The sequence below is a fragment of the Falco rusticolus genome, unplaced genomic scaffold, assembly GCF_015220075.1.
Source record: "Falco rusticolus isolate bFalRus1 unplaced genomic scaffold, bFalRus1.pri scaffold_230_arrow_ctg1, whole genome shotgun sequence".
NCBI lineage: Eukaryota > Metazoa > Chordata > Aves > Falconiformes > Falconidae > Falco > Falco rusticolus.
In genome coordinates this window covers 1-18,901 of record NW_023618222.1, presented here as the reverse complement: position 1 = coordinate 18,901, position 18,901 = coordinate 1, and the positions used below count along the sequence as shown (strand labels likewise).

Here is an 18,901-nt window from a genome sequence, read left to right as displayed (position 1 = left end):
CAGGGCTGGAGAAGGGACATGGGGCCATCACAGTGGACTGGTGGCAGATCACACCTCCAGCACTGGGGCTGACTGTCCCCCACTCTTCATGCCCTTTTCAGAAAGAGTTTTGTGAACAGGTGGAAGGGCAAGTTCTGGTTTCAAAGAGCACAGAAACATCTCTGGTGGCTTCAGACTGACCAGAGAGGAGCTGAAAGGAAAACCCACCTTTACAGCACCTGGTGGTACCCACAGTTACTCCATGGAGGAGTTAGCAAGGTAGAGAGGGCTGCAGGGAGGCTGCAATGAGATTCCTCCAGGCAAGGAGGTACCCACAGTAGAAACCATCTCTCCTGCAGCAGGCACTGGTGCTTCAGCAAATGGATGGCCAAATCCTTTCCTTCATGGAGACTGCAGCTTTGCAAAGCATTTTGGACATTCCACCTCCCACCCAGCACCCCAAAACCAAGGGCTGGGGGATTGCACCTTGGAGGAGGAGGCCCCAGGACAACTGATTCCCACCCACCTGTCCTAACCATTAGAGGGGATGGGGGAGACCTGGGAGGTGAAACCAAGAGTGCAGAATCTGGGAGAGGGACCCAGGTCTATGGGATGTGGGAGGATGGGGAGACAATGGTGCTCTATCCTGGGCCCGGCAGGATGCTCATGCCCATCTCTGCCCTCCCCTCACTCTCTCCATTGGGCAGGCCACCACAATGGCCCACACCAGGCTGCTGCTCCTCCTTGCCCTCCTCTGTGCTGCCGAGACTGGCCAAGCTCTCCACCTCTACAGCGCCGCCTCTATCTTCAGCTGCCTTAATGCGGCCCTTGCTGAAGCCCAGAAGAGCCGCCCAGAAGAAAACACCATCTTGGACAAGCGCAGTTTCGACTTGCCATCGCCAGAGGAGGTGTCAGATGAGGAGGTGGGGGAGGATGCGGTGGATGAAGAGATGGGGAAAAGGACGTTCCCAGGTGAAGGCCATTACAAATATGTCTCCCAGGCACAGGTAAAGGGGAAGACGTACCAAAACCGGGCCAAGAGCGACCGCCGCACCAAGGTCACCCTCTCCCTCGACGTCCCCACCAACATCATGAACATTCTCTTCAACATCGCCAAAGCCAAGAACCTGCGGGCAAAGGCCGCCGCCAATGCTCACCTCGTGGCCCAAATCGGGTGGCGGAAGTGACCCCCCACAGGGCAGGGGGGACTCAGAGCTGGGCTGGCTGCAAGGGGCCACCACCTGGCCCCAGCTTGCTGGCCAGACAGGACTGATGGCCGTGTACGATATCAGTGTTGTATATTTTTGACCCATAGAGCTACCTAACTTTCATACCTCTTCTTCCTCCTTCTCTCCTTCCCGATCTCCTCCATCCCTCCTCCTGGACATTTCCACGCGCGGGGAAGAGGCTTGTGTCTGCAGCAGGGCAAAGGGACGCATTGCCTCAGGAAGGTCTCTAATTAAAGCTACAATCTCTTGAGTTTCCAATGCTTTGTTATCCCATCGCCTCCACTGGGTGCTCGATCAGGCCTGTCTGGGCCCACTGGGTTTCCAAAACCTCCCTCCAGCTCAACTTCACGGCCCTGTCTCCACCACCATCCAGACCCTACTCCCTCCCAAATTCTCCATACACAAGTTGTCCCTACACACAATCATTACTGCATTGGAAAGGGAAAAGCAAGAATGGGCAGGGGACCTCAAGAGGAATTTCCCAGTTTCCCCTTCTGGGGACTCTCTAGGTTTTAAGGTTGTTTTACAACCACTCCTTTCCCCACCAGCACCTTCAGCAGTTGCAGCTGGGACAGCATCAACCTTCCAATCCACATGGCCCTTCACAAGTGTTCCCAAGTCATCACTTGGCACTGGTCAGGGCCACCCCACGGCCTCAGGTGAGTCTGGACCCCAAGAGCTGCAGGTGCCTCCCTGGCTGCTCCAGATCCACCTCATGGGGTCTGTCCATGTTGCCCAGTCTATCCCTGCCCACCTTTCCCACCACTCTGCCTTTCCTGGTAGACCTCTGTACCGGTTCTTCAGTTGGTAGAGCTTCAGCTCCCTATGCGCAGACTTCAACATTCAACAACACAAACATTCACCCTGTTCTTTTCCACCTTCCGCTGAAGCCCAGCTCACCAAGCTCCCACCCCTTCACCTTAGACTATTTATCCCTTCCTCTAAATCTGCCATTCTCTTCACCTCCCAGCCCCGCTCCAAGATGAAACTTCATCTTCTGACCTCCATCTCTGCATGTAGCAGGCATGGGAGATGGAGAGAATTTGGCCTTTCTTTCCCAGAAGATGTTTATCAAAAGCAACAAAGCAGCTCCCACCAGCTCCATCTAGGGCATGGCCAGAGCACTCCGGGGGGACATTAAGAGGGGATAGATCTCCAGTTGAAGGGTTGGCAGATGGACTCACCAGCTCCATCTGAGGAGATGTAGGTGGAGGCATCTCCTCGCCGCCCCACCAAGCACCCAGAGGAGGCAACACAGCTGAATTCAGCCCCAGCAAGCCCATGCTCAGGTGGTCAAGGATCCTAGACGATCCACAGACCAGGGACTCAGGACCCAACCCCCAAAAGCAAAAACAAAAAAAAAGGAGTACACCAGGCCCTTCAGCATCTTCCTCTCATAGCACACATCTCCAGCAGACGACCCACCAACATGCCCACAGCATCTCTGTGCAATGGCCTCCTCCTGCCTCAGCTCCAAGGGTGTACAGGCGAGGTCTTTCCTTGTTGCAATCCGCTGTAGCCTTGCACTATATTGACCTTTAAGTACACTTTATGTATATAGCTTTATACATTTTTATAGCCCAACACCCTACACATCTATCCCCCACTGGTATGTTGAGCTCTCGTTCAGCAGGACATAGGCATTGTCCCCATTTTACACCCAGGGAAACTGAGGCACACACGCCCACTCACATCTGGTCAGGCAAAGCAGGGTACAGCAAAGTCAGACCTGTCTGGGCACCCAGCTGGACATACTCTCGTTCCTTTGTGGGGTTGTCCAGAGGTGCCCCAGGTTGTCAGAGTTCAGCCTTTTCTGGTGCAGAGATGTCTAGAGTAACCTTGGGCAGCAAGGAGCAACAGGGATTTGCTCAGAGCCGAGGGAGAAATCATTGCTCTGAGCAGAAAGTTGAAAAGACTTTCCCCTGTGCTCCCCGGTGAGCTCCAGTAAAGCACTGGTCCAGGCTGGGAACAGGCTTTTGTCCCCCACCAGCTGCCATGGGGATCTGCACCATCCCTGGTTTTGAGGTCCTTTTCCAGCACCAGGTTAGACAATGGGAATATCTCAGCCCCACTGGTGCCTGGAAATCAAAACATCACACGCCTGGGGCTCACGCTGAGTGAGCTCAGTGAGCTTCTGATCCCCTTTAATGAAGGCAATTAACATTGAAGTGACACCACGGAAGCAGATGAGCCAAGGTGTTTGCTGGCACCAGGCTGTGCTTGCACGTGCAAAGCTGAGACAGGGACAGCAGATACCAGCTGATAGTGAGTGATGGGGAAAGCAGAGATCCTCCATCCCCAGCTGCATCCCCGCCAGGGAGTCTCACACACACCCGGCACTGGCTTGGACGAACCCTCCCAAAATTAATCCTCCTTCTCAACCTCTGCCAAGCGAGACCAGGGGTTGCTTGGAGGGGCTGAAACACATGCAGATGTTGGAGCAGCCAGATTTCCTGAGGAAGCTGGATAGAAATAGGAGCACTGAAATCTCCATCAGCACCCATCTGTGCCTGGGAACATGTAGAGCCAAGGCTGCTGTGCTTGGAAAAGACATCATTGTTGATTGGGGTGATATGTGCAGTTTTGTAAAAGCCAGGTGAGGATTTGGTCTTTCCTGCCGTTTCATGCAGGAAGTCTTGGTATTGCACTCAAAAAGAGAGGTTTGCTCAGGCATGGGTGCACAGCTGCTGCACACTCACAACATACCTGCCTGCCTCCATTGCCAGGTCCCCTCCAGTCTCTTCATAATCCTTACCCCAGGCAGCCAGCTCTTCCCAGACCTCCAGGAATGCCCTCGTCCTCCTTCTCCTCCTCCACATGATAATGCTCAGAGGCTTCTTTCACCCACACCAGAGCAAACCAGAGATGCTGCAGTGATTTAGACAGCCCCCAAGGACAGCAGATCCTGAACCTCATCCTGGGATCAAGGAGGTCCCATGCCCATCTGGCTGAGGAAGGGATTCAGGCAGTGTAACTCAATGGGCATCAAGCATCTGGCCAAAAATGCACTCCCACTGTGCAAGGAGGTATCCACACTCACATCCATGGGGTCTTGGCTAAAAAAAACAAGATGATTTCCAGCAGCAACCACAGGCAGAGTTTGCCCATGCACCTCGGGACAGAGAGCAAGGGAACATGGCAGAGTTATATCAGGAGATGATCCCTAAGCAGGGTGGTGAGATGCACTTCAGGCTGCAGATACACCTAGAGGGAGCCATCCCCGGTGGCATCAAAGCCTGCTTCTGGGATGTCCTGTCCCATTCTTGGAATGTTTTGTCCCACTCCTGGGATGTCCGGTCCTGCTCTGAGCTGGGCCAGCTGTAACCAACTCTTCCAGGAACAGGGCTACCCCCGGCCACCCAGGAGCTCTGCATGGAACTCTGTCAACACGATTTGTGATATGAATAGGAGCACATAAAGATGCAAAAGCAACCCAATTATTTGAAGAAGGATAAGAAACTGCCCCCAGTTTCAGCCGCAGACCCACTGGCTGCTGGATGGGTGATTTGCTCTGCTCTATGTCCCTCTCACGTGCTTTTGCTGTGACTCTGGACTGTTGCCTTCCTGACCATTTTCTGTGAGTTGTGCCCTGGGGCAGTCCCATTTTCTGTTCCTCTTCTTAGAAGACCCCAACTTTCCCACTGAACCCAAGAGAGGTGGTAGGGCAGAGGGTAAACCACCCATATCCAGGGCACCAGACCATGAGACTTGGTAGGTCCCATAAAGCCCATCCCCATGTCTTAAGTCTAAATCAGATTTTACAACTTGTGTTTCTGGCCTCTGAGACATCCCATGTCCGTGAGGTTTTGCTTTTTTATATGCTGCACGGAGAATAAAACCATTGTCCATTTGCAAAGTGGTGGTCACATTGGTGCCCCTCAGTCCTGGCATTATGCCATATACTGTCACCTCTCTCCTTGTCTGTCCCAAGTCCCCCCAGACATCCATCAGCCCCACATCACAGAACAGCCTCAGCATCTCTGATGAATTTTTGCCACCTAACAGCTCTTATCCCTATCTTAGAGAAGGGACACTGAGGAACAGAAAAGTCCCATCTCCACCAGTGTTCCAGGACCACACAGGTCCTACATTCCCCTCTGGCAGTGAGGCCCATCTCCATGGGACAGGCTGGGGAGAGCTCCACTCTCTGCACTGTCAATGGCCTGGGGCCAGGAAAGGGGGATGCTGCAAAGTTCAGGCACAGCCAGGGTAGCTGGATTGCGTTCGATGGGCCAACACTGCCCTGGAGCTGGGAGAGCCTGGCTTCCTCATGGGGCACCAGTGCTGGAGAACCAATCCCAGCCCCATGACATTACCCCAGGGCAGGAGCCCCATTCTGCAACTCCTGTCCATCCCCAAGAGATTCAACAGACGTGCTGTTTGCATTTGGAAAAGGGCAATGGAACACAGAAAACACATTTCCAGCCCTGAGGATGGCAACGAAAGTTTTAAAAATTAGCATAATTCTTTAAATATATAAATAAATAATTCCACATGCTCCCCCACCCCCCAAAAATAACCATTCAAAGCTCCTTTTCTGATTTCACAGAAAGTGCTCTTAGACATCGTAGGGAAAGCAATTCTGAATGAATATTTAAAAGCCAAAGAAACTCCAAACTCTATGGGTTTGCAGGTGCAAATCCTTCAAAGAACCTTGATTACCCCACATGGCTATCCCTCCTGGAGCAGAAACACCTGAACCCTTTGCCAGCAGGTGGCTGCACAAGGAGGGGACAGGAGGGACCCCTCTAGCAGAGAGCCCAGCTCTACCTTCTATAAAAAGCCCAAGAGGGAGGCAGATAGGGTGTGCTCTCAGGGAGGTGGTTCTAAGTGTGGTAAGGGGTCCTGGAGGTTTGGAGCAATGGTGAGTAGCTGTGGGTCTGCTCTCTGATAGTCAGGGCTGGTCCTGCCTGGCTCTGCAGGAGGGTGAGGCTGGCGATGGCTTTTTTTTCCCAGTGAGATGTTTTGCCCCTGGCTGTGTGCTTCCGTGGGTGTAAAACTGGTTGTGGGGTATGGGGGAGCATGTGAGCCCTGGACAAGGGGTTCCTAAAGGCGCAGAGCTTGTGCTTGGGCATGTCCAGTGCTGGGTTGGCTTTGCAAATGTTGGTGTCCCCCTCTTCCTGACCTAGGGAGGGCTACTCTGCTGAAATGCCTTCAGACCTGTTTATCCTTCTGTGTGAAGATATTTTGAAGGCATTGCTGGTGGTATTCAATACATGACTGAGCTAGGTGCCCATCTGGTGCTGCTGTGGGGCTGGGGCAGACCTGGAACAGGGGATGAAGGTCTCTCCTTGTGGAGACTGGTTCAGCATCCCTGTTCTGTCCTTGGCGTTGGGGGTGGCTAAGGCTGTCCTGGGACTGTTTAGGAAGAGAAGTGCAGTGGTGGTGGCTGAGGGCTGCTATATTAAACATCAACACTCAGGGCAGGACCCTCTGCTGTAGTGGAGGATGTTGCTGCCCTGTGTCTGTGCTTGGTAGGGGTCCTGCTGTGCCAGGCTTCTTGCAAGAAGATAACTTGAGAGTTGCTGTGCTGGTGCAGTGTCCTGCCTAGGCCACAGCTAAAAGCAGATGGTGAAGGCAGACTAAGGTTTGGGTAAGCCCATCTGACACTTTCTTATCTTGTAGCTCAGGGCTTCTTGAAATGGACGTGGTTTTTTTCCCTTAGTAAGCCTCAGTAGAAGTCTCTAGTCCAGTCTCTTTGAGCCCAAAAGCCTGGGTTTCACAGCCTCCTGTGTCAAGGAGTTCAACAGCACAACCACACTTTCTGTACAGGGACTCCTCTCTAGCCAAGCCAAGAGCAGTTGCTTTATGGGGCAATTACTAGTCTTGTATGGAGGTAATGAAGAAATGCTCTCTTGCTTGGATTCTCTCCAGCTGTCTCTAATCAGTGATCCTGCATAGCTGTATCTAATCTAAATGGAGATGAGAAACTACTCTGACAGTCAGTTCTTGAAGCTCAACAGCACTGGCTTCTCCCATCAGAGAGAAGCAGAGGGCTGCTGCTGCTGTCTGAGCCGGGAGAAGTCTGCCTGTACCTCCCTGGGAGGAGCATGGTGGGAGTGTTCCCACTGCTGCCTAAGGCTGGCTGGGCTGAATCATTCCCTCCTCTGCAGCTGAGAGCACCAGATACAGTACCTGGGAAGGCTGTCTGTGCCCTGTCTCCTGCCCCAAGGCAGGATCAGCAAAGCAAAGAGAAGAAACCATGAGCAGTTGGACCTGATAGCCACCATGTACTGTAGATTCAGCAGCTGGGCGTGGTGGCCTGCTTCTTGTAACAGGGCTCTTGAGCAATATGAGTGTTGGGATGCGGAGGGACCTGCCACAACACCCTGCTCTCTGCATCTGCCTTGCTGGGAGATTGCAGCATCTCTCTGAAGTGCTAATGCTTATTTGTGGGTTGTTCAGCAGCTCTCGGGTGCCTGCTACAGAGAAAGTGTCCTGGCTGCCACCAAGCTGGGTTAATGTTCCTCTTGTCCATAGGTTGTTAGCCACATGCTCTATAAAGACATTCAGAAGTGCCCGCTTTAGTCTAATTCCTCAGTGTACACTCCTAACTTTCTCTTCTCTCCCATTCCTGTGCAGAGGGAGTGTATTTCTATCCATATTGGCCAGGCTGGTGTCCAGATGGGCAATTCCTGTTGGGAATTATATTGCCTGGAGCATGGGATTGAGCCAGATGGATTCTTCCCCAGTGAATTCCCAGGGCAAGCAGACTCTTCCTTTGGGACCTTCTTCAGTGAGACAGGATCAGGGAAGTATGTACCCAGGGCAATATTTGTTGACCTAGAGTCTACTGTCATTGGTAAGTCATGGAAGGTCTCCAAAACTCTTGGGGGTGGGGGCAATAACTTCTCTGTACCTGAAGTGTGGTGTTGGCCACCTAAACTCTTGGAAGCTAGCAGCCTCACCATGTAAAACTGCATCTAAATTAGTGCAAGTAACTTGGTAGACAGCAGATCTTATGCTAGTGACACTCATGAGATCTCGATCCCCTCCAGATGAGATCAGGACTGGGATCTACCGCACGCTCTTCCACCCAGAGCAGCTCATCAGTGGCAAAGAAGATGCTGCCAACAACTATGCTCGGGGCCGCTACACCGTTGGGAAGGAGATCATTGACTCTGTTGTTGACAGAGCTCGTAAAATGGTAAAAACCTTGTGGAGGGTCTTCTGCATAGCGCTCTGGTTGCTTTTGCCCTGGCTGTCAAGAGATGCAATGGGCTGGGTGGCTGGAGTGGAGAGAGGGAGGCAGTGGTGAGACTAAACCAAGCATATCTTGGTTGGCTTGAAAATGCCACTGTGACCTGGAGCAACACAATGGGATGCCTGTGGGTGTAGGTCTTGCTGCTTGGGACTTAAGGGGAAAACCAGGGACTCAAGATGCCCCCAGCTTAAGCAGGAAAAGAAGCAGCTGCGACTTGACTGTCCAGGCAAGAGGGCTTTCCCCTAATGTGTGTAGGGTTTGCTGTGTCAATCCTGATCCAAAATCTTATCCCAAACAATGTCACATCTCAGCTTCTGGATAGTGGCTCCCCTTAGACCTCTCTTCCCTAGTGTGATAGTGTCTGGAGCATAAGGTTTCACCCACACAGACCTCAGAAGTGCTGTGATAACACTTGATTTAAGTGGAAACTTGTAGTGACTTTCAGACTTCTCCTAATCTTCTTGACTGTTAGTATTGTGAGTCTCTCTGACCTAATATGTCACTCCCTCAGGCCAGGCCTCCTTTCCTCCAAAAGTAGAAGATAATGTAAAAGCAGCTTAATTTGCTGTGTCTAACAGATCCCACCTTCTAGAAGTGAGAGGGTTGTGTGTAAGCAGTAAAAAAAAAAAAAAAAAAAAAACCCCAAAACCCACAAACGCCCAAAGACTTGATCTTGATGGTTAAACACAGAACTTTAGCTTAAATCCAAGGACACCACAATAACTCCATTAACTCGGTCCTTCTGGTTCTTTCCCTGGTGCTCCAGACTGAGCAGTGCAGTGGCCTCCAAGGATTCCTGGTCTTCCATAGCTTTGGGGGAGGCACAGGCTCTGGGTTCACCTCCCTTCTCATGGAACGGCTCTCTGTGGAGTACAGCAAGAAGTCCAAGCTGGAGTTCTCTGTGTACCCAGCCCCACAGGTCTCCACAGCAGTGGTGGAGCCCTACAACTCTATCCTCACCACCCACACTACCCTGGAGCACTCGGACTGCTCCTTCATGGTGGACAACGAAGCCATCTATGACATCTGCAACCGCAACCTGGACATTGAGCGTCCCACCTACACCAACCTCAACAGGCTGATTGGGCAGATAGTCTCGTCAGTCACTGCCTCCTTGAGATTCAATGGTGCTCTGAATGTTGACCTGACTGAGTTTCAGACCAACCTGGTGCCCTACCCACGGATACACTTCCCGCTCACAACCTATGCACCCATCATCTCTGCAGAGAAAGCCTACCATGAGCAGCTGTCTGTGCCGGAGATCACCAATGCTTGCTTTGAGTTCTCCAACCAGATGGTGAAGTGTGACCCACGCCGTGGCAAGTACATGGCATGCTGCCTGCTGTACCGAGGTGACGTGGTGCCCAAGGATGTGAATGCAGCCATTGCAGCCATTAAAACACGCCGGTCGATCCAGTTTGTGGACTGGTGCCCCACAGGCTTCAAGGTGGGTATCAACTACCAGCCTCCCACGGTGGTGCCTGGGGGAGACCTGGCCAAGGTGCAGCGGGCTGTGTGCATGCTGAGCAACACCACGGCCATTGCGGAGGCATGGGCCCGTCTGGACCACAAGTTTGACCTGAGTTTAACTCGGCAGGCCTCTGTATTGCGCCAGAAAAAATTCAAAAAACACCCCCGTGGAAATATCTGGGCTGGCGCATAAGAGCCCAAACCATAGTTCCTCAACCTTTGCAGATACAGACTGATGTAAGAAATTTACACGATGCACAAAAGTTGTTAGGAACAATTAATTGGGTTCGGCCTTTGCTAGGGATTTCTAATGCAGATTTGAGCCCTTTGTTTGAGTTGCTCAAGGGAGACACAGATTTACGTTCTCAACGCCGTCTTAACCCTGAGGCTGTTACCTCGTTACAGAAAGTTGCTACAGCTATTGCTTCTAGACAAGCACACCGATGTGATCCCAATCTCGCTTTTTCTTTAATCGTTTTGAACCCAGCTCGACAACCCTATGCGTTAATATTTTAATGGGATCCACAAAAATCGGATCCGTTGTTGATTATCGAGTGGGTCTTTTTATCTAACCAGTCTACGAAAACTATTGTAACACAACACGAGATGTTTGCTCACCTGATAATTAAGGCCAGACAACGATTGTTGATGTTATCAGGAACTGACTTTGCTTATATTTGTTTACCTGTGACAACCATATATCTGCAATGGCTTTATCAACAATCAGACATTTTTATGTTAGCATTAGCAGGTTATATGGGCCAGATTACATCCCACCCACCTTCACATAAGCTGCTTAATGCTAATTTTTGTATAACTTTTAAACCAAAACGAAGTGATCAACCATTGCAAGCCCTTACTGTATTTACAGATGGATCTGGAAAATCACACAAATCAGTTATAGTATGGTGGGACGACCAACGTGAGCGTTGGGATTCAGACGTTAAAACAGTCCCTGGCTCCCCTCAGATAGTGGAACTGGCTGCGATAGTTCGAGTCTTTCGAAAATGGTCAACGCCAGTTAATGTTATCACTGATTCAGCTTATGTTGCAGGAATAGTTGAGCGAGCTGAAGCATCTGTGTTGCGTGACATTCCGCACTTTGACTTATTTGCTTTATTACAAGAACTCGTTTTTCTTCTGGACTCTCGTCCTTACCCCTATTTTGTTATGCATGTCAGATCGCACACTTCTCTACCTGGCTTCATTGCAGAAGGTAATCGCCGAGCTGATCTTTTGACATTACCGGTACAAGTGTTACCAGATCGTGTAGCTCAAGCTAGACTCAGCCATTCTTTTTTCCACCAAAATGCTGGAGGCCTTAAAAGACAGTTTGGCCTTACCTCCCAGCAAGCATCTAACATTATTGCTACATGCCCTGACTGCCAAAGATATTCTTTTCCGTCTGTTGCAGGCGGAGTCAACCCTCGAGGACTACAAAGTTTACAGTTGTGGCAAACCGATGTTACCCACTATTTAGAGTTTGGCAATTTGAAATATATCCACTCTTCTATTGACACCTTTTCAGGTGCCTTATTTGCTTCTTGTCATACAGGAGAAAAAGCACGTGATGTCCGTAAGCATCTTATGCGTGCTTTTGCTACATTGGGTATCCCGGTACAAATCAAAACAGACAATGGTCCTGCTTATGTCTCTAAAGCAATGCAAACATTTTTTGAATCTTGGGGTGTAACTCACACTACTGGCATCCCTCATTCTCCTACAGGCCAATCTTTAATTGAACGCTCCCATCAATCATTAAAACGTTTACTACAACAACAAAAAGGGGGAATAGGAGTTGTTACTCCTGAAGAACGATTACAGAAAGCCTTATATGTTTTTAACTTTTTGAATTGTTCTTTATTAGACAGCAATCCTCCAATAATCCGACATTTTAACACAAATACTTCACTCGAGATGCGAATTAAAGCTCCTGTACTGGTCCGTGATCCAGAAACGGGTAAGATAATGGGGCCTTATCCCCTTGTCACGTGGGGCAGAGGCTATGCTTGTGTTTCCACAGAGAAAGGCCCCCGATGGATCCCAGCAAAGAACGTGCGACCATTCCGTGAACCCTTACCACAAGTTTCGTCTGAAGATTCTGAACAGCGTCTAGGAGAACCTCTCGCAAAAGGAACAGAGCCTGAGGACTCAAATATTTTAAATGAATAGTCGCTATACGCGTGAGTGCCACGAAGTACTCTCTGGGAAAGTTCTTTGCAACTTGTGCGGACACTGTGACCCTTGGGTGTTATGTGTATGTTATACTTGTAGCAAGGAGTGGTGGTGCCGCTTAACTCATTCTGGGCGTTGGTGTAATCTTTGCCTAAAGAAAGAATTTGATACAGTGAGACTGTTATTTATAACAGGGCATGAACCCTTAGAAAATAGTCGCTTTTCTGATTATCGCGCTGACTGGCAAAGAGTGATTATTGAGAGGGCTAAAATTATATAAATTTGTGGTTTAGAATGTAGTAAAACTAATTTAGTACCTGCTATTTGGCTAGTCTCGAGAGAAGACTGGGAATGTACAAAGCAAAAGTGTGAAAAGCGGTTCGCCTGGAAAAGAAAAACCAAGCGATAGAACTGATCCTATAAAAGGAAAAAATGAAAATGATTAAGAGTAGCTCTAACATGATGTGCCTCTTGGCAGGTATCATTACCTCCATCCTCGTTAGCAGTACAAAAGCTTGGGAAACCCTCAAGCACATAGAGGAGAGAAAGAATCTGTGGGTCACTTGGGCGGAAAAAATCAATCAGAGTAGCCTTTGTCTCTCAATGGCTACTCCTTCTGATCCTTTTAGAACGTGTTTATTAGGAATCCCTATTAACATGAGCCTGATAAACAACTCTACTATAACTCTTGACCCTTCTGTTGTCACTTGTGGTTTCCGTCACCAGCCACCTTTTAGGACACCTCTGTGCTGTGACAAAAATAATATTACCTTTAACGCTTCTTCCCCTTTTATGAAATGTAGTAGCTCTATGTGTACCACAGCTAGAGAAATACAGGAGTTTAACCTTTTAGGCTCTGCCCCCTCAGATCTATGTTTTTGGTTTAATTTTCATATTAATCAAGATGATCCCGTTGATGTCACGTCATATAGGCCATACAACGTGACAGCATATTGTCAAAAAACTATTAATGTTACAACGGTCACGTCCAACGCAGGACGGCTGCCAGAGGGAATGTTTTTAATTTGTGGTGATCGAGCTTGGCAAGGAATTCCTCGAAGTGCTAAGGGAGGGCCTTGTTATGTTGGCCGTTTAACGCTGTTTACACCAAGCATTACTAACATCTTTCAAGCCAATCGTACTTCAAGTTCTCACCGCAGTAAAAGAGCTCTGGTAGAACTAGGCAATGATTGTAAGGATAATGTGGAACTCTGGAATCCTCCTGAAGTTATTTTAGCTAGCATATTTGCCCCCGGGATAGCTACAGCACAAGCACTGACACAACTAAGGAAATTAGCATGTTGGACCGGAAAACAGGTTAATATAACGACAAATGTTTTGTCTGAATTGGCCAGTGACGTCCAAGGAATAAGACATGCCCTGTTACAAAATCGTGCCGCAATAGATTTTCTACTTTTAGCACAAGGGCACGGATGTGATGAGTTTGAAGGGATGTGCTGTATGAACCTTTCTGATCATTCCCAATCAATACACAAACAACTTTCTATTTTAAGGGATAATATGAAAAAACTTCGAGAAAGTAGTGATCCTTTTACAGATTGGTTATCTTCATTAGGTTTGTCTGGATGGTGGATTACAATTTTGGAAAAAATAGCTGTTGTAATAATAATAGTGTTATTGTTAGCTTTGCTTTTGCCGTGTGTTATGCAATGTTTACAGAAGCTAATAGCTAACTCTGTGAAACGAGTTCTTATGGTGCAACAAGAAGGGGGAAATGAAGGGAATGATTTGTCTAAGACCTCCAGTGAAACTTATCTAATTGAGGGAGGTCTGTGGGAACTCATGAAGAACGGACCACAGGAGAAAGAACATAATGCAATACGACTAGTGGAGGTTTAGGCCGCAAGGGCATTGCGACCTTGGGGCCTGTGGTTATACAAAACAGGATGTAGGTCCGGTTATAACCGAAACTGTCAGCAAGCATAAGATTGAGGCATACAATAGAAAGTACCGAAGCAGAACTTGTAACCCTAGGAAACGAAATAAGCAGAGTGAAGAGGAACAGCGAATAAGGAATTTAGCTTTTGCAATATGTAATCACTTTTGCAATATGTAACCAATGAGCTTTGTGCACGATAATCTTAGACTATGTATGCAGCCTTATAAAAGAAGCATGTTAAGAACAATAAAGCAGATCTGATCTGATTCCACCTGACCGGGTCTCCGTCTCTCAATCGCGGCAGTATGCCAAGCGAGCCTTTGTGCACTGGTATGTGGGGGAGGGCATGGAGGAGGGGGAGTTTTCAGAGGCCAGAGAGGACCTGGCTGCCCTGGAGAAGGATTATGAGGAGGTTGGCAGGGACTCTGCAGATGGAGAAGATGAGGCTGATGAGGATGAGTATTAATGAACTGCAGTCTGTTCTTAATGAAGTCAGTCCTCTGTCATAAGGCTAAATTGGTTCTGAGTGCCTGGAGGTGCTAAAGGGTTGTCCTGAACAGCAATGCTACTGTTTGACGTATTATACCTTTTCTGCTTGCATAGTTTATGCTCTCATAGTGCACTTCTGTAGCATGGGTGTCTTGAGCTTTATCACACTGCTGTTTATTGATGAGTGAAGCTGAATAGGTGCCTGACTTAGTGTTGGGGACGCATCCTGCCTAGGCAGAGGATCTGGATTTCTAATCCAGGGGAATGTTGCAAGCTGCCTGCTTTGGCTAAAATGGCAAACTCTTGCTCTAGCTTTTACTGTAAAAGCACCTTTTAATTAGAAATGCACCTGTATACTTCTATGCAACTGTCTTTTTTTTTTTTTTTATTTGAATAAAGATTTTCTTTCTCTGAGTTCTTTGGACTTAATGAAGATTTATTCTGTGGGGTGGTCCCTTCTGTGTGGATGTTGTCCTGGGGAGAACAGCAAATGCTGATAAGAGTGTGCTCTGGGCAGGTCATCTGTAAGGATCATCAACAATAATTATTGCTGTGAGGCAAGCGTCTTATATCCTGCAGGGACTTGTCTGTCTGGAGCTGGATGCTGTTCTTCTTGCCACCAAGAGCAGCTTGGAGGAAGCATGTCTGGGAGAACAGGGAACCCCCAGTTTGACCAGTGCCATTACAGGGAGTGGCACCTGGGCAAAAAGTACTTTTCTGGTGGGGCTTTACCTCACCATCTTTGGTAAAGCCTGTTTGTTGCCCGAGCAAGTACTGGCTGGTGGAGCAGTGCTGTAGCTGTAGACTGGGGTCTTGCTCAGGGGTTGGTGCAAGCATGAGCTCAGTCCTGTGCACCTGGGGTTGGAGTTTGCCCTGAGGAGGTGTGCCAGGCCAATGTGATGGAGTGGCTCAGGAGGAAAAGCAATGAAAAGCCTCTGATAAGATATAGAGAAGGAGTGTTCATAAGCCTGTGGGGTAGGAGAATGGCTGGCTCCATGCTGCATGGAGTTATACACCATATTTGTTTGTTGTATACCCACTCCTCATTTTAATGCTGGGTTCTGTCTCAAAGTGAAGTCAGTCTCCCTCTGCCCCAGACCTCCTCCATACCCTGTAGCTACAGCTGCCCTCTGTCCTAATGGGGATGTGATTCTGGAGATGTTCCCAAAGTGATGCACTGGCAGGTACAGCCAGGGATGGTTAGAAGGATGGAGATGTGTTGCTGCCTCCTATAATTGGGAGGTGGAAAGAGCCCAGAGCTCATTGTTAGCTGCAGTTAGCCTAAAAAACCAGGGTGCTGGGAGCATGAATAGACAGTAGATGGGTCCTCCCATCTACTGTTGGGCTGAAGCCTCCTCTGTGCTCAACTCGCTGCTATGAAATTACCTCAGTGAAAATGTTAGGTATGGCCCACTGCTCTTGGGGAGGGTCATGATCCTGAGGGCTACCACCTTTCCCTGGTGGCTCTATTTCCCACAGCCAGCTAAGGCTGGAAGCCACTGGTCCAATCCCCCAAAAATGTGACAGCAGCCTGGGGTGGACACAAAGCAAGCATCACTCCTGCTTGGAGCTACAAGCTGACCCAGTATAGCTGAGCAAGACAGGAGTACAGCCACATGCTCCTGCAGCTTGGAAAGCAATCAGCACAGCACCAGGGCTGATGTAATTGGAGCAGTTGTTTATTACTGCAATCAAGTACTCCAGTATGTCTGTCTGCACAGACCCACTCCTGCCCTCCTATGAATGCAGTGAGAGAGGGAAGGAAAGGATTTTCCTTGGGGAGGGATCAATCCTGTGGCTTTTGGGGAGTCAGCATCTCTGGCTCAATGGCCATAGGCAATGCTTTATCAACTTAATGAGTGGTGGATTGTACAGACCCACGCCGATCATGACCCTCCCCAAGAGCAGTGGGCCATACCTAACATTTTCACTGAGGTAATTTCATAGCAGCGAGTTGAGCACAGAGGAGGCTTCAGCCCAACAGTAGATGGGAGGACCCATCTACTGTCTATTCATGCTCCCAGCACCCTGGTTTTTTAGGCTAACTGCAGCTAACAATGAGCTCTGGGCTCTTTCCACCTCCCAATTATAGGAGGCAGCAACACATCTCCATCCTTCTAACCATCCCTGGCTGTACCTGCCAGTGCATCACTTTGGGAACATCTCCAGAATCACATCCCCATTAGGACAGAGGGCAGCTGTAGCTACAGGGTATGGAGGAGGTCTGGGGCAGAGGGAGACTGACTTCACTTTGAGACAGAACCCAGCATTAAAATGAGGAGTGGGTATACAACAAACAAATATGGTGTATAACTCCATGCAGCATGGAGCCAGCCATTCTCCTACCCCACAGGCTTATGAACACTCCTTCTCTATATCTTATCAGAGGCTTTTCATTGCTTTTCCTCCTGAGCCACTCCATCACATTGGCCTGGCACACCTCCTCAGGGCAAACTCCAACCCCAGGTGCACAGGACTGAGCTCATGCTTGCACCAACCCCTGAGCAAGACCCCAGTCTACAGCTACAGCACTGCTCCACCAGCCAGTACTTGCTCGGGCAACAAACAGGCTTTACCAAAGATGGTGAGGTAAAGCCCCACCAGAAAAGTACTTTTTGCCCAGGTGCCACTCCCTGTAATGGCACTGGTCAAACTGGGGGTTCCCTGTTCTCCCAGACATGCTTCCTCCAAGCTGCTCTTGGTGGCAAGAAGAACAGCATCCAGCTCCAGACAGACAAGTCCCTGCAGGATATAAGACGCTTGCCTCACAGCAATAATTATTGTTGATGATCCTTACAGATGACCTGCCCAGAGCACACTCTTATCAGCATTTGCTGTTCTCCCCAGGACAACATCCACACAGAAGGGACCACCCCACAGAATAAATCTTCATTAAGTCCAAAGAACTCAGAGAAAGAAAATCTTTATTCAAATAAAAAAAAAAAAAAGACAGTTGCATAGAAGTATACAGGTGCATTTCTAATTAAAAGGTGCTTTTACAGTAAAAGCTAGAGCAAGAGTTTGCCATTTTAGCCAAAGCAGGCAGCTTGCAACATTCCCCTGGATTAGAAATCCAGATCCTCTGCCTAGGCAGGATGCGTCCCCAGCACTAAGTCAGGCACCTATTCAGCTTCACTCACCAATAAACAGCAGTGTGATAAAGCTCAAGACACCCATGCTACAGAAGTGCACTATGAGAGCATAAACTATGCAAGCAGAAAAGGTATAATACGTCAAACAGTAGCATTGCTGTTCAGGACAACCCTTTAGCACCTCCAGGCACTCAGAACCAATTTAGCCTTATGACAGAGGACTGACTTCATTAAGAACAGACTGCAGTTCATTAATACTCATCCTCATCAGCCTCATCTTCTCCATCTGCAGAGTCCCTGCCAACCTCCTCATAATCCTTCTCCAGGGCAGCCAGGTCCTCTCTGGCCTCTGAAAACTCCCCCTCCTCCATGCCCTCCCCCACATACCAGTGCACAAAGGCTCGCTTGGCATACATCAGGTCAAACTTGTGGTCCAGACGGGCCCATGCCTCCGCAATGGCCGTGGTGTTGCTCAGCATGCACACAGCCCGCTGCACCTTGGCCAGGTCTCCCCCAGGCACCACCGTGGGAGGCTGGTAGTTGATACCCACCTTGAAGCCTGTGGGGCACCAGTCCACAAACTGGATCGACCGGCGTGTTTTAATGGCTGCAATGGCTGCATTCACATCCTTGGGCACCACGTCACCTCGGTACAGCAGGCAGCATGCCATGTACTTGCCACGGCGTGGGTCACACTTCACCATCTGGTTGGAGAACTCAAAGCAAGCATTGGTGATCTCCGGCACAGACAGCTGCTCATGGTAGGCTTTCTCTGCAGAGATGATGGGTGCATAGGTTGTGAGCGGGAAGTGTATCCGTGGGTAGGGCACCAGGTTGGTCTGAAACTCAGTCAGGTCAACATTCAGAGCACCATTGAATCTCAAGGAGGCAGTGACTGACGAGACTATCTGCCCAATCAGCCTGTTGAGGTTGGTGTAGGTGGGACGCTCAATGTCCAGGTTGCGGTTGCAGATGTCATAGATGGCTTCGTTGTCCACCATGAAGGAGCAGTCCGAGTGCTCCAGGGTAGTGTGGGTGGTGAGGATAGAGTTGTAGGGCTCCACCACTGCTGTGGAGACCTGTGGGGCTGGGTACACAGAGAACTCCAGCTTGGACTTCTTGCTGTACTCCACAGAGAGCCGTTCCATGAGAAGGGAGGTGAACCCAGAGCCTGTGCCTCCCCCAAAGCTATGGAAGACCAGGAATCCTTGGAGGCCACTGCACTGCTCAGTCTGGAGCACCAGGGAAAGAACCAGAAGGACCGAGTTAATGGAGTTATTGTGGTGTCCTTGGATTTAAGCTAAAGTTCTGTGTTTAACCATCAAGATCAAGTCTTTGGGCGTTTGTGGGTTTTGGTGGTTTT

General features: G+C 49.3%; 3 protein-coding genes across 3 annotated transcripts; 2 read left to right on the top strand and 1 right to left on the bottom strand.

Moving 5' to 3' along the window:
* Positions 1-689: 689 nt before the first annotated feature.
* UCN3 (urocortin 3) lies at positions 690-1,339 on the top strand. Its single transcript, XM_037374807.1, has one exon. The coding sequence runs from the start codon at positions 696-698 to the stop codon at positions 1,164-1,166; it is 471 nt and encodes a 156-aa protein (XP_037230704.1). The 5' UTR covers positions 690-695; the 3' UTR covers positions 1,167-1,339.
* A 572-nt stretch (positions 1,340-1,911) lies between these two features.
* Positions 1,912-14,528, top strand: LOC119142092 (tubulin alpha-3 chain-like). Its single transcript, XM_037374808.1, has 6 exons — positions 1,912-1,928; positions 7,793-8,010; positions 8,207-8,355; positions 9,179-9,995; positions 12,164-12,165; positions 14,262-14,528. The coding sequence occupies exons 1-6, from the start codon at positions 1,924-1,926 to the stop codon at positions 14,421-14,423; spliced, it is 1,353 nt and encodes a 450-aa protein (XP_037230705.1). The 5' UTR covers positions 1,912-1,923; the 3' UTR covers positions 14,424-14,528.
* Positions 14,529-17,684: 3,156 nt separating this feature from the next.
* Positions 17,685-18,737, bottom strand: LOC119142093 (tubulin alpha-3 chain-like). Its single transcript, XM_037374810.1, has one exon. The coding sequence runs from the start codon at positions 18,684-18,686 to the stop codon at positions 17,790-17,792; it is 897 nt and encodes a 298-aa protein (XP_037230707.1). The 5' UTR covers positions 18,687-18,737; the 3' UTR covers positions 17,685-17,789.
* Positions 18,738-18,901: the final 164 nt, after the last annotated feature.